The sequence below is a fragment of the Salvelinus alpinus genome, chromosome 7 (assembly GCF_045679555.1).
Source record: "Salvelinus alpinus chromosome 7, SLU_Salpinus.1, whole genome shotgun sequence".
In the NCBI taxonomy this organism is placed as follows: domain Eukaryota; kingdom Metazoa; phylum Chordata; class Actinopteri; order Salmoniformes; family Salmonidae; genus Salvelinus; species Salvelinus alpinus.
This window is the reverse complement of record NC_092092.1, coordinates 17,397,103-17,411,968: the sequence shown is the minus strand read 5'-3', so window position 1 is coordinate 17,411,968 and position 14,866 is coordinate 17,397,103. Positions and strand designations below refer to the sequence as shown.

The following is a 14,866-nucleotide window of genomic DNA, read 5'->3' as shown; positions in this document are numbered from 1 at the left end:
GTGTGTGTGTGTCAGAGAGCGATATGGACTGAGAGAGAAAACCCTCTTCACCTTGTAGACAAAATATATGAAGATAAAAAACAGAGATAAACAGTGACATAGACAGAGATGGAAAGAGTGCCCATTTACCCAGTAGATAAGACAAACAGACAGAAAAAAAGCAGAGAAAATAAAAGGAAGATCAGAGAGAGAGATGGACTGAGAAAGGACAGAGAGAAAACAGAGTGCTGGAAGGTAGAGGTGTACCAAACTCTCAGATCCTCTACAGTATTTGATGTTAACACACACTGACACAGCGGCAGACACACACACACACACACACACACACACACACACACACAGTACCATACCATCGCGGGAGACACATTTCTACTATTGCACTTCATCGTCCTCTAAGGTTTCTCTCCTCTGACTCAATTTGACACTTGGGCGAGAGGGAGTGGTGTGAAAGGAAAGAGAGACTGAACGAGAGAGAGGAGTGAGAGAAAAAGGGGAGGAGGAGAACTGCGCCAACAGACTGAGCAGAGAGTGAGAGAGAGAGAGTGGTGCGAAAAGTTCTATGAAAAAGAGAAGAAAGAGAGAAACGGTGTGAACAGATGAGACATAGAACAAGTGTGGAAATACATAGACAGGAAGGAGAGAGAGAAAAATATAATATGACATTTGAAATGTCTTTATTCTTTTGGAGGGATGAAGGGATGATAGACAGGAAGGAGAGAGAGATGAAGGGATGATAGACAGGAAGGAGAGAGAGATGATGGAGATGATAGACAGGAAGGAGAGATGAAGGGATGATAGACAGGAAGGAGAGAGAGATGAAGGGATGATAGACAGGAAGGAGAGAGAGATGAAGGGATGATAGACAGGAAGGAGAGATGAAGGGGCTGATAGACAGGAAGGAGAGAGAGATGAAGGGCTGATAGACATGAAGGAGAAAGAGATGAAGGGGCTGATAGACAGGAAGGAGAGAGAGATGAAGGGGCTGATAGACAGGAAGGAGAAAGAGATGAAGGGCTGATAGACAGGAAGGAGAGAGAGATGAAGGGCTGATAGACAGGAAGGAGAGATGAAGGGATGATAGACAGGAAGGAGAGATGAAGGGATGATAGACAGGAAGGAGAGATGAAGGGATGATAGACAGGAAGGAGAGATGAAGGGATGATAGACAGGAAGGAGAGATGAAGGGGTGATAGACAGGAAGGAGAGATGAAGGGGTGATAGACAGGAAGGAGAGATGAAGGGATGATAGACAGGAAGGAGAGAGAGATGAATGGGTTGATAGACAGGAAGGAGAAAGAGATGAAGGGGCTGATAGACAGGAAGGAGAGAGAGATGAAGGAGATGATGAAGGGATGATAGACAGGAAGGAGAGAGAGATGAAGGGCTGATAGACAGGAAGGAGAGAGAGATGAAGGGATGATAGACAGGAAGGAGAGAGAGATGAAGGGCTGATAGACAGGAAGGAGAGATGGGCTGATAGACAGGAAGGAGAGATGAAGGGATGATAGACAGGAAGGAGAGAGAGATGAAGGGCTGATAGACAGGAAGGAGAGAGAGATGAAGGGCTGATAGACAGGAAGGAGAAAGAGATGAAGGGGCTGATAGACAGGAAGGAGAAAGAGATGAAGGGCTGATAGACAGGAAGGAGAAAGAGATGAAGGGCTGATAGACATGAAGGAGAAAGAGATGAAGGGGCTGATAGACAGGAAGGAGAGAGAGATGAAGGGCTGATAGACAGGAAGGAGTAAGAGATGAAGGGCTGATAGACAGGAAGGAGAGAGAGATGAAGGGCTGATAGACAGGAAGGAGAGAGAGATGAAGGGCTGATAGACAGGAAGGAGAGAAAGAAAAGGGCAGAAAGAGTCAATAGAGTGATGAAAAGACAATGAACGGGTGAGAAGATCTGGTGTGAAAAGGCAGACAGAAGGAGAGATGGACAGGGAGGAATCTGGTTTTGTGTGTTTTCATCTTCAGTTGTGTCCAAACTCTAGCTCATTAATAATCAAACAGTGGTGTTAACTGAGACCTCGTCTCACTGGAACAGATTCATATTTGATATGTCCTGTGTGGGGGGATCAGAGCACTGAGAGCCAGCCAGAGATGCAGCAGTCTTGACTTTCATGGTGTCTTCTTGTTTGGCCTAAGTTTTTTTATGTATTTATGTTTTCACCTTCTACCCTCCTACAGTATATTATTCTGCTCTCTCTCGTCCTTCCCTTGTGCTATTCTTCTCTTCATGCCTCTCTTTTCTATCTCCCCATTCATCTCTCCTCTCCATCACCCCTCTTCTCTCCTATCCTCTCGTCACTATCACCCCCTTCATCCCTCTCTCCTCTCCCTCCTCCCTCCTGCCCTCACCATTCCTCACCTCATACTCTCTCCTCTCCCTACTCCTTTCTATCCCTCTTTCCTCTCCTCCCTTCAGGACAGTGCAGAGACAGAGATGAACAGCAATAAGTGGTATACTTTAACATGTTTTTCTCTCTTTTTTATCCTCTCCTCTCCTCTCCTCTCCTCTCCTCTCCTCTCCTCTCCTCTCCTCTCCTCTCCTCTCCTCTCCTCTCCTCTCCTCTCCTCTCCTCTCCTCTCCTCTCCTCTCCATCACCCCTTCATCTCTCCTCTCCTCCCTTCAGGACAGTGCAGAGACAGAGGTGGACAGCAATAAGTGCTGTACTTTATGTAATATGTTCTTCACGTCGGCCATTGTGGCCCAGTCTCACTACCAGGGCAAGACACATGCCAAGAGAGTACGACTGGTACTGGGAGAAACACCCAGCTTACCTACTGCTACCAACAGCCCTACCACCACAGGTAACCCACGCGTTCACGCTCATTTAGTCATTTAGCAGACACTCTTATCCAGAGCAACTGACAGGTTTTCCCACTAACGCTTACGTTGCTGATAGCTACTTTATTAAGGACAAAATGTACCTACTCTGACTGTGATATGTGGTTGTCCCACTACTGTAAGTCTCTGGATAAGAGTGTCTGCTAAATTACTCAAATGTTAATGTAAGTGCCTTGCTTAAAGGCACATTGACACATTTTTCACCTAGTCAGCTCAGGGATTCGGACAAGCAACCTTTCAGTTACTGGCCCAATGCGCTTAACCACTAGGCTACCTGGCGCCCCATACACTCACACAAACTCATACACACACCAGACAAACAAGCTTGCACCCCGTCCCCCACCCACACACACACACACACACACACACACACACACACACACACACACACACACACACACACACACACACACACACACACACACACACACACACACACACACACACACACACACACACACACACACACACACACACACACACACACACACACTGATTGAACTGTTGACCCCAAACCAACTACTCCTGAATCAATAAGGCTGCAATAAAGCCACTGCCATCTGCCTGTGGATTTATGTCACAATGCCTTTTAGTGTGCGTGTGTGGATTTATGTAATGACGATAAGTGACCTCTTCCCTGGACACACACCATGGTTTTCTATGTGATAAAACAACAGCTCTCATATATCCCTGAACGAAGTGTGTGTGTGTGTGTGCGTGTGTGTGTGTGTGTGTGTGTGTGTGTGTGTGTGTGTGTGTGTGTGTGTGTGTGTGTGTGTGTGTGTGTGTGTGTGTGTGTGTGTGCGTGTGCGTGTGTGTGTGTGTGTGTATTTGTATACGAAACACAATCCATGCCAGTTGACACATACATCAGACCAAGGTCCTAAACGACACAGCCAGCAGCTTTACTGGAACTAACCCATTTGTCTACCTATATGCCAGAATAACAGAGTGCTGTAGGGTACAATATGCTGTTGTACACTGTTCTCTGGATGGTTTAAGGTTTGTCCTTGCCATTCACATATGCCTGCAAATGTTGCAACAACATCCAAATGATAGCGTGCCATACAGTCTATCGGCTGAAGAAAGCTTTAATCCCCGATACCCAAGGGGATACAGCATTGTTCACTCTCCATGCCCAACAGCAAAGGCAGCCTTTCAACTATGACCTCTCTCTCTCTTTCACTTTTGCTCTCTTTCGCTTTCTCTCTCACTTTCTCTCACTTTCCTTCTGTCTTTCACCCTCTTGCTTTCTCTCTCTCTCTCACACCACACACACACATGGAAACTAGGCTTGGGCAGTATCCATACAGTTCTGCCATTTACAGTTTTACCAGCATAGCACACAAGGGCGTCGCTAAAAATGCAAATGGTTCTCTGCAGATCCTCTCAAGCTCAGTCAGGTTGGATGGGGAGCATCACTGCACAGCTATTTTCAGGTTTCTCCAGAGATGTTAGATCAGGTTCAAGTCTGGGCTCTGGCTGGGCCACTCAAGGACATTCAGAGTCTTGTCCCCAAGCCACCCCTGCATTATCTTGGCTGTGTCCTTATGGTCATTGTCCTGTTGGAAGGTGAACCTTCGCCCCAGTCTGAGGTCCTGAGCGCTCTGGAGCAGGTTTTCATCAAGGATCTCTCTGTACTCCATTCATCGTTCCCTCAATCCTGACTAGTCTCCCAGTCCCTGCCACTGAAAAACATCCCCACAGCATGATGCTGCCACCATCAGGCTTCATCGTAGGGATGGTGCCAAGTTTACTCCAGAAGTGACTCTTGGCATTCAGGCCAAAGAGTTTGATCTTGGTTTCATCAGACTAGAGTATCTTGTTTCTCATAGTCTGAGTCCTTAATGTGCCTTTTGGCAAACTCCAAGTGGGCTGTCATGTTCCTTTTACTGAGGAGTGGTTTCTGTCTGGCCACTCTACCATAAAAGCCTGATTGGTGGAGTGCTGCAGAGATTGTTGTCCTTCTGGAAGATTCTCCCTTCTCCACAGAGGAACTCTGGAGCTCTATCAGAGTGACCATCTGGTTCTTGGTCACCTCCCTGACCAAGGCCCTTCTCCCCCGATTGCTCAGTTTGGCTGGGCGGCCAGCTTCAGGAAGAGTCTTGGTGGTTCCAAACTTCTTCCATTTAAGAATGATGGAGGCCACTGTGTTCTTGGGGACATTCAAGGCTGCAGAAAGTTTTTGGTACCCTTCCCAAGATCTGTGCCTCGACACAATCCTGTCTCGGAGCTCTACGGACAATTCCTTCGACCTCATGGCTTGGTTTTTGATCTGACATGCACTGTCAATTGTGGGACCTTACATAGACAGGTGTGTGCCTTTCTAAATCATGTAAAATCAATTGAATTGGTGGCCTCCAATCAAGGTGGCCTCCAATCAAGTTGTAGAAACATCTCAAGGATGATCAATGGAAACAGGATATACCTGAGCTCAATTTCAGGTCTCTTAAGCAAAGAGTCATTAATACATTTGCAAAAGTTTCTTAAAACCTGTTTTCGCTTTATCATTATGGGGTTTTGTGTGTAGATTGATGAGATTTAAAAAAAAATCCTATTAGAATAAGGCTGTAACGTAACAAAATGTGGGAAAAAAGTCAAGGGGTCTGAATACTTTCCGAATGCACTGTATACGGTATACTGCCCAAACCTAATTGAAATCATGTGTTTGATGCATTTGATACCATTCCACCTATTCTGCTACAGCCACTACCACGAGCCCGTCCTCCACAATTAAGGTACCACCAACTTACTGTGACATAGACACAAAGGAAAGATGGATCGTTAAAACACCTGTAAGCATAAGTTCATTCGCTATCGAAAAACCTGGGCCTGGATAGTAGCCATAGGGTAACCTTGTGCCAGACCAGAGCTGGGCTGGGGCCATATTGGACCACATAGTGTACAGACCCTCTCAACACTTGAAACAGCTGTATGTTCAACTCAGTCTCATGAGACTATGGTTGAGTCCCAAATGGCACCATATTCCCTATATACAGTAGTGCACTACTTTTGAACAGGGCTCATAGGCTTATGTAGGAAATAGGGTGCCATTAGGGACCAAGGGTTGGAATCGGTTCAGGGAACAGAATAGAAAACTGGAAAATTACAAAATAATTTGAGGAACAGAACCTGAACCGAAAATGGAAGTGATCTATTATGTTCCGGGAACAGAACCGTTATTTTAAAAGCATGGGAACCGATTAATAAAGTGATTTTACATTACAGGCATTTTTTTCCAGTCCCACAAAAAAACGCAACAAAGCGCCTATCCAAAGCCCTCACTCTGTCACTCAAAAACGTATTCCAGCTTCTGCCTGCCAGCTGGAAATCTTTGCCAGTGGGTGTGCATGTGTGTGTAGGCTACCTGCCCCTCCCCTCTGAAGTATAGGTTACTGTAATCTACTGACAACGTTACAAGCATAATTCAGAAATTAGGTAGAGATGTTTAATTAGAGAAGAATGAAATTACTTTTCCAATGCTAATTAAGGATACTATAGTTATCACGTTTATTAACTACAAAAAGGTAAGACGTGTTTTTAATTCTAGTGCACACTCAAGCTTGTTAGCTAGCTAGCTAACGTTTGCTCTGGTCCAACATTAAATCAACTCAGAACTTCAAAGACATTCAAATTTCCTCCATAGAAGCATATAATTGGTATAATTCGATGTGTCTAATTCAGATAATGCTTGTCATAACAAGATGTCCAGCTCTTCAAGGCAAGCTTCCTCCATCCTCTCTCACTCTTTCCTCGCCCTAAAAATGTCTGTTGCATCTCACGCCTTAAACTTCACAGTGTATGTGTTTGTCTTTCATTATGATTAAACCATGCTGTTACTGCAAAATACAATTTGCCCTTAACAACTTTCCTATACAGATTAAATCACTTACCCACTCCACAGCAAGCTTCTCTATCCACATTGATTGGTGAAGTAATTTGATGTCAAGCTAAATATAAAACAAATGTATATTTCAGAGGTTTAAAAAGGAACAGAAACAAACAATATCAAACGTAACTTTTTTGGGGGGTTGGAGCCGGTTCAGAACTTATTTTTCTGGTTGGAACGATGGAACGGAATGAAAAACATGATGTTCATAACTTAATGATTGTAAAATAATTCAGGTTCCAACCCCTGCTAGGGATGCAGACTTTGTTGGTGTACTTGTCAAGTGTATACACTGAGTATACCAAACATTAGGAACCCCCCCCCCCCCCCCTGCTTTGAACAGCCTCAATTCGTCAGGGCATGGACTCTACAAGGTGTCGAAATCATTCCACAGGGATGCTGGTCCATGTTGACTCCAATGCTTCCCACAGTTGTGTCAAATTGGCTGGATGTTTTTTACGTGGTGGACCAGTCTTGATACACACAGGAAACTGTTGAGCGTGAGAAACCCAGCAGCGTTGCAGTTCTTGACAAACCGATCTGCCTGGCACCTACTACCATACCCCATTCAAAGGCACTTCAATATTTTGTCTTGCCCATTCACCCTCTGAATGGCACACATACATAATCCATGTCTTGATTTTCTCAAGCCTCAAAAATCCGTATTTAACCTGTCACCTCCCCTTCATGTACACTGATTGAAGTGGATTTAACAAGTGACATCAACAAGGGATCATAGCTTTCACCTGGTCAGTCTATGTTATGGAAAGAGTAGGTGTTCTTAATGTTTTGTATACTCAGTGTATATCTACATTTTATATTTATATTTCAATCATTCAACAGACACTCTTATCCAGAGCGGCTTACAATCATACAACTGAGAGAGGTGAAACAATGTAGCATGAGCATTGGAAGTAAATCCTCTTCAAACGTTCAGCAGCAGTAGCAAATTCATTGCTAGAAAAAAATAAAGACAGATTAAAGTATAGCTGCAAGCAGCCATTGCGGGGTTTAAACTATGGCCCCACAGCGCCACCATCAGCACAAATTGGACACGTAGACCTAGGAAGAGCTACAGTACTTCTGTACTGTTTACCATGCTTTCCAAATGTCAGAACTCAAAATCAAACCATGCAATATGCTTTTGATGTAATTTGAACCATGTTTTATTATGTTGGCTACTGTCAGAGCTGCTAGGAGAACTGGGTGGATGAAGTCAAGCGCAGAGAGCAGGTTTCAAGAAACGTGGATTTAATTTTCCAATACACAGGGAAAACGATCATGCCCTAAAACACACGGGCGCATGAAAAGATGAATCCAAAAACATCGGACTAAACTGTTCCGAGAAAATAACAAAATCCACATACAAATCCAACACCAACATAACAGAATACAAGCCCGCACAACAGCCAGCGGGCTACCTGCCCTTAAATAGCCTACCCACCAAACTAAACTCAAAACAGGTGCACCCAATCAGCCCAAACTAACAGAAACAAAAAGAAAAGAATCGATGGCAGCTAGTAGGCCGGTGACGACGACCGCCGAGCGCCGCCCGAACAGGAAGAGGCACCATCCTCGGCGGGATTCGTGACAGTACCCCCCCTCTGACGCGCGGCTCCCGCAGCGCGCCGACCCCGGCCTCGAGGACGACCCGGAGGGCGAGGCGCAGGACAATCCGGGTGGCGACGGTGGAAATCAGCCAAGAGGGAAGGATCTAAAATGTCTCTCCCCGGTACCCAGCACCTCTCCTCCGGACCGTACCCCTCCCAGTCAACGAGGTACTGCAAGCCCCTCACCCGGCGTCTCGAGTCCAGAATAGCTCGTACAGCGTACGCCGGGGACCCCTCGATATCCAGAGGGGGCGGAGGGACCTCCGGTACCTCACCTTCCTGAAGGGGACCAGCTACCACCGGCCTGAGGAGAGACACATGAAACGAGTGGTTAATACGATAGTAAGAAGGGAGTTGTAATCTATAACACACCTCGTTTATCCTCCTCAGGACTTTAAATGGCCCCACACACTGCGGCCCCAGCTTCCGGCAGGGCAGGCGGAGGGGCAGGTTTCGGGTCGAGAGCCAGACCCTGTCCCCTGGTGCGAACACAGGGGCCTCACTGCGGTGGCGGTCAGCGCTCCTCTTCTGCCGCTCACTGGCCTGCCTGAGAGAGGCCTGGACTGCCCGCCAGGTCTCTTTAGAGCGCTGTACCCACTCCTCCACCGCAGGAGCTTCGGTCTGGCTCTGATGCCACGGAGCCAGGACCGGCTGGTACCCCAATACGCATTCAAATGGCGACATGTTAGTTGAGGAGTGGCGGAGTGAGTTCTGGGCCAACTCGGCCCACGGGACGTACCTTGCCCATTCTCCTGGCCGGTCCTGGCAATACGACCTCAGAAACCTACCCACCTCCTGGTTCACTCTTTCCACCTGCCCATTACTTTCGGGGTGATACCCAGAGGTAAGGCTGACCGAGACCCCCAGACGCTCCATAAACGCCCTCCATACCCGTGACGTGAACTGGGGACCTCGATCAGATACGATGTCCTCCGGCACCCCGTAGTGCCGAAAGACGTGGGTAAATAGAGCCTCCGCAGTCTGTAGGGCCGTAGGGAGACCAGGCAATGGAAGGAGACGACAGGACTTAGAAAACCGATCCACAACGACCAAAACGGTAGTGTTCCCCTGAGACGGGGGAAGATCAGTCAGGAAATCTACCGATAAATGAGACCATGGCCGTTGTGGAACCGGGAGGGGTTGTAACTTCCCTCTAGGCAGGTGCCTAGGAGCCTTACTCTGTGCGCATACCGAGCAGGAAGAGACATAGAGTCTCACGTCCTTAGCCAAGGTGGGCCACCAGTATTTCCCCCTAAGACCCCGCACTGTCCTCTCAATCCCTGGATGACCCGAAGAAGGTAGTGTATGAGCCCACCGAATCAATCGATCACGAACACCAAACGGTACGTACCTCAGGCCAGTAGGACACTGAGACGGCACAGGTTCTACCCTCAACGCCCGCTCGATGTCCGCGTCCAACTCCCATACTACCGGGGCCACCAGACACGAGGCTGGAAGAATGGGAGTCGGATCGATGGGCCGGTCATCCGTGTCATAGAGACGAGACAGCGCGTCGGCCTTAGTGTTGAGGGAACCTGGTCGGTAAGAGATCGTAAATCTAAAACGAGTAAAGAACATGGCCCACCTAGCTTGACGCGGATTCAGTCTCTTCGCCTCTCGGATATACTCCAGATTGCGGTGGTCAGTCCAGATGAGAAAAGGGTATTTAGCCCCCTCAAGCCAGTGTCTCCACACCTTCAGGGCTTTTACCATAGCTAGTAACTCCCGGTCCCCCACATCATAGTTCCGCTCCGCCGGCTCCAGTCTCTTAGAAAAGAAAGCACAGGGACGGAGCTTCGGTGGTGTGCCCGAGCGCTGTGATAGCACGGCTCCAACACCAGCCTCGGACGCATCCACCTCCACTATGAACGCTAACGAAGGGTCCGGATGCGCCAACACTGGAGCCTCAGTAAACCTTGCCTTCAACTGGTTGAAGGCTCCATCTGCCTCGGCCGACCACCGTAGACGCACCGGGCCCCCCTTCAGCAGTGAGGTAATGGGTGCCGCCACTTGGCCAAAACCCCGGATAAACCTCCGGTAGTAATTGGCAAACCCTAAAAACCGCTGCACCTCCTTTACCGTGGTTGGAGTCGGCCAATTACGCACGGCGTTAACGCGGTCACACTCCATCATCACCCCCGAGGTGGAAATGCGATAACCCAGGAAGGAAACGGCTGGTTTGGAGAACACACATTTCTCAGCCTTGACGTACAGGTCATGCTCCAGCAGTCGCCTAAGCACCCTGCGCACCAGGGAGACATGCGCGGCGCGTGTGGCAGAATAGATCAAGATGTCATCAATATATACTACCACACCCTGCCCCTGCAAGTCCCTGAGAATCTCATCTACAAAGGATTGGAAGACGGCTGGAGCATTCTTCAACCCATACGGCATGACGAGGTACTCATAGTGGCCTGATGTGGTACTAAACGCTGTTTTCCACTCGTCTCCTCCCCGAATACGCACCAGATTATACGCGCTCCTGAGGTCCAGTTTTGTGAAAAAACGTGCTCCGTGGAATGATTCCATCGCCGTAGCGATGAGAGGTAGTGGATAACTAAATCCCACTGTGATTGAATTTAGACCTCGATAATCAATGCACGGACGCAGACCTCCCTCCTTTTTTCTCACAAAAAAGAAACTCGAGGAGACGGGTGACATGGAGGGCCGAATGAACCCTTGTCCCAGAGCTTCCGTGACATATGTCTCCATAGCCAACGTCTCCTCCTGTGACAATGGGTACACGTGACTCCTGGGAAGGGCAGCGTTCTCCTGGAGGTTTATCACGCAATCCCACCATCGATGAGGTGGTAATTTAGTCGCTTCCTTCTTACTAAAAGCGATAGCCAAATCGGCATATTCTGGGGGAATGCGCACAGTGGAAACCTGGTCTGGACTCTCCACCGATGTGGCACCGATGGAAACTCCCACACACCTACCTGAACACTCATCTGACCACCCCTGAAGAGCTCCCTGTCGCCAGGAAATGAGGGGATTGTGAATGGCTAGCCAGGGAACCCCCAAAACCACTGGAAACCCAGGTGAATCGATAAGGTAAAAGCTGATCTGCTCCCTATGATCCCCCTGGGTTACCATGTCCAGCGGAATCGTGGCCTCCCTGACCAACCCTGATCCTAACGGTCGGCTATCTAGGGAGTGCACGGGAAAAGGTGGGTCTATCTGCACCAGCGGAATACCCAACTTACGGGCGAGTCCGCGATCCATAAAACTCCCAGCTGCGCCTGAATCGACTAGCGCCTTATGCTGAAGAGAGGGGAAAAACGCAGGGAAAAAAATAACCAAAAACATGTGACCAACAGGGAGCTCTGGGTGAGTCTTGTGCCTACTCACCTGGGGTGGCCGAGGAGTATTCCGCCTGCCATCTCGACTCCCAGATGGACTCCTCCAGCACCGGTCCGAAGTGTGTCCTCTCCGGCCACAGTAGGTGCAAGAGGAGCCACCTCCTCTGGTCCCTCTAGATGCAGCTCCTCCCAACTCCATCGGAGTTGGAGCGGGAGGGCTGGGAGGTGGAATGGACAGGACCCCCTCTGAACGCCCGCGGGCAGCTAGCAAGTTATCTAGTCGGATCGACATGTCTATCAGTTCATCGAGGGAGAGTGTGGTGTCCCGACAAGCTAGCTCCCGACGGACGTCCTCCCGGAGGCTGCAACGGTAATGGTCTATTAAGGCCCTGTCATTCCACCCCGCACCAGCAGCCAAGGTCCGGAACTCTAAAGCGAACTCCTGGGCGCTCCTCGTCTCCTGTCTGAGGTGGAACAGACGCTCACCCGCCGCTCGGCCCTCTGGTGGGTGGTCGAACACAGCCCGAAACCGGCGGGTGAACTCCGCGTAATGGTCCCGAGCCGAGTCTGGGCTGTTCCAGACTGCGTTGGCCCAGTCCAGGGCCCTCCCCGACAAACAGGAGACAAGGAGGCTTACACTCTCCTCACCCGAGGGAGTCGGACGCACGGTAGCCAGATAAAGCTCAAGCTGGAGCAGAAATCCCTGGCAACCAGCCGCTGCTCCATCGTACACCCTCGGGGGGGTGAGACGCAAAGTGCTGGTCCCAGCCGATGACCCTGTAGGAGTGGGTTGTGTCGTCTGCAGGGGAGCTGAAGGGGCCGTCGGGAGACCACTCCTCTCCCATCGTTCCATCCTCTCCATCATCTGGTCCATCGCTGACCCGATACGATGAAGGACAGCGGTATGATGATGGACACGCTCCTCCATAGTTGGGAGAGGGGTGGTCGCTGCTCCTGCTGACTCCATATGGTGGTGCGGGCTTCTGTCAGAGCTGCTAGGAGAACTGGGTGGATGAAGTCAAGCGCAGAGAGCAGGTTTCAAGAAACGTGGATTTAATTTTCCAATACACAGGGAAAACGATCATGCCCTAAAACACACGGGCGCATGAAAAGATGAGTCCAAAAACATCGGACTAAACTGTTCCGAGAAAATAACAAAATCCACATACAAATCCAACACCAACATAACAGAATACAAGCCCGCACAACAGCCAGCGGGCTACCTGCCCTTAAATAGCCTACCCACCAAACTAAACTCAAAACAGGTGCACCCAATCAGCCCAAACTAACAGAAACAAAAAGAAAAGAATCGATGGCAGCTAGTAGGCCGGTGACGACGACCGCCGAGCGCCGCCCGAACAGGAAGAGGCACCATCCTCGGCGGGATTCGTGACAGCTACTTGAAACGTATATTAAACACAATATTTCCCAAGAGTCTAGCTCAAACAACATGGCCGCTACAAGCCAATAACCTTGTATGAATTTTTTTCTCTCTGTCAAACAGTACCACCATGCGGCCAAACTGAACCATACTCTACAGGTTGGCTAGACTCACATCCCAGAGCATGTGTGCCAATTTTCAAATCTCAGAGTCAAACAGATCAAGAGATATAAACGTGTGCCCGTTACAGTGTCACCTTGTGGTCAATCTTAATATGCTTGCATTTATTGAGTCATGACAGTGTTTGGAACATGTGTATCAAGTTTTGTTACAATACCAATATCTGTTTGTGGTTTATATGCATTTATGTGCCAGACCACGCCCACGTGAATGTTTATTGTTCGGTAGGACCCATGTTGTTTGAGGTGCTAAACTGGAAAATATTGCGTTGAGAGACCTTGGTCTATATATTAAGTTCCATGTAGTGGATGCGGGCAGCAATCGGATGAAGAACATGCATTTAGTTTTACTAGAATTTAAGAGCAGTTGGAGGCCACGGAAGGAGTGTTGTATGGCGTTGAAGCTCGTTTGGAGGTTTGTTAACACAGTGTCCAAAGAAGGGCCAGATGTATACAGAATGGTGTCGTCTGTGTAGAGGTGGATCAAAGAATCACCCACAGCAAGAGCAACATCATTGATATATACAGAGAAAAGAGTCGGCCCGAGAATTGAACCCTGTGGCACCCCCATAGAGACTGCCAGAGGTCCAGACAACAGGCCCTCCGATTTGGCACACTGAACTCTATCTGAATAGTAGTTAGTGAACCAGGCGAGGCAGTCATTAGAGAAACCAAGGCTGTCGAGTCTGCCAATAAGAATACGGTGATTGACAGAGTCGAAAGTCTTGGCCAGGTCGATGAAGACGGCTGCACAGTACTGTCTTTTATCGATGGTGGTTATGATATCATTTAGGACCTTGAGCGTGGCTGAGGTGCGCCCGTGACCAGCTCGGAAACCAGATTGCATAGCGGAGAAGGTATGGTGGGATTCAAAATGGTCGGTGATCTGTTTGTTCACTTGGCTTTCGAAGACTTTAGAAAGGCAGGGCAGGATGGATATAGGTCTGTAACAGTTTGGGCATTGCATGAGAGGGTGTGGCCCATGGGCCTTTACCATCATGCCAAGTTGCACCGTCCTAGACCTTACATCTCACAGGAATTAAAATTTTTCACTGAAACCACGGAGAACCAGAATAATGAACGCCAACAAACACAATAGGGTTTTACCCAGCTTCGCTGCTTGAACCCATAAAAATGCCAAATATGTGTTTGCTGTAGAATATCAAATCATATCGTATTTGTCACATGCCCAGAATACAACCTTACAGTGAAATTCTTACTTACAACCCCTTAACCAACAATGCAATTCAAGAAATAGAGTTATGAAAATATGTAAAAAATAAACTAAAGTAAAAAAAAATATAAAAAGTAACACAATAAAATAACAATAATGAGGCTATATACAGGGGGAACCAGGTTAGTTGAGGTAATTTGTACATGTAGGTAGAGGTAAAGTGACTATGCATAGGTTTGGGATAGGGTTATGAATGGCTGAGGTAAGGGTAAAGGATTGGGATAGGTTTAAAACAGAAAACATGTAATTGAGTGCCTAGCAGTACGATTGAACCTGCGATCTTGGGAGCCACAGCGGCCTGGCAAGTCGTGAGCCTGCTAGATGGTAATAAGCGCTCTAGTGGACGGGGCATTGAAAGCAACAACCGACGAACAGAGGACCTGGACAGACGTTGAATACTGAAGTTGACCTGGTGTGACCTGG

General features: G+C 48.3%; 1 protein-coding gene across 1 annotated transcript in view; it reads left to right on the top strand.

Moving 5' to 3' along the window:
* Window positions 1-14,866, top strand: part of LOC139581844 (zinc finger matrin-type protein 4-like) — a 104,146-nt gene that overhangs the window by 52,365 nt on the left and 36,915 nt on the right. The window contains exon 4 of the mRNA XM_071412072.1: window positions 2,634-2,811. Within this exon, the coding sequence (XP_071268173.1) occupies window positions 2,634-2,811 (178 nt within the window). The remainder of the gene's footprint in view (window positions 1-2,633; window positions 2,812-14,866) is intronic.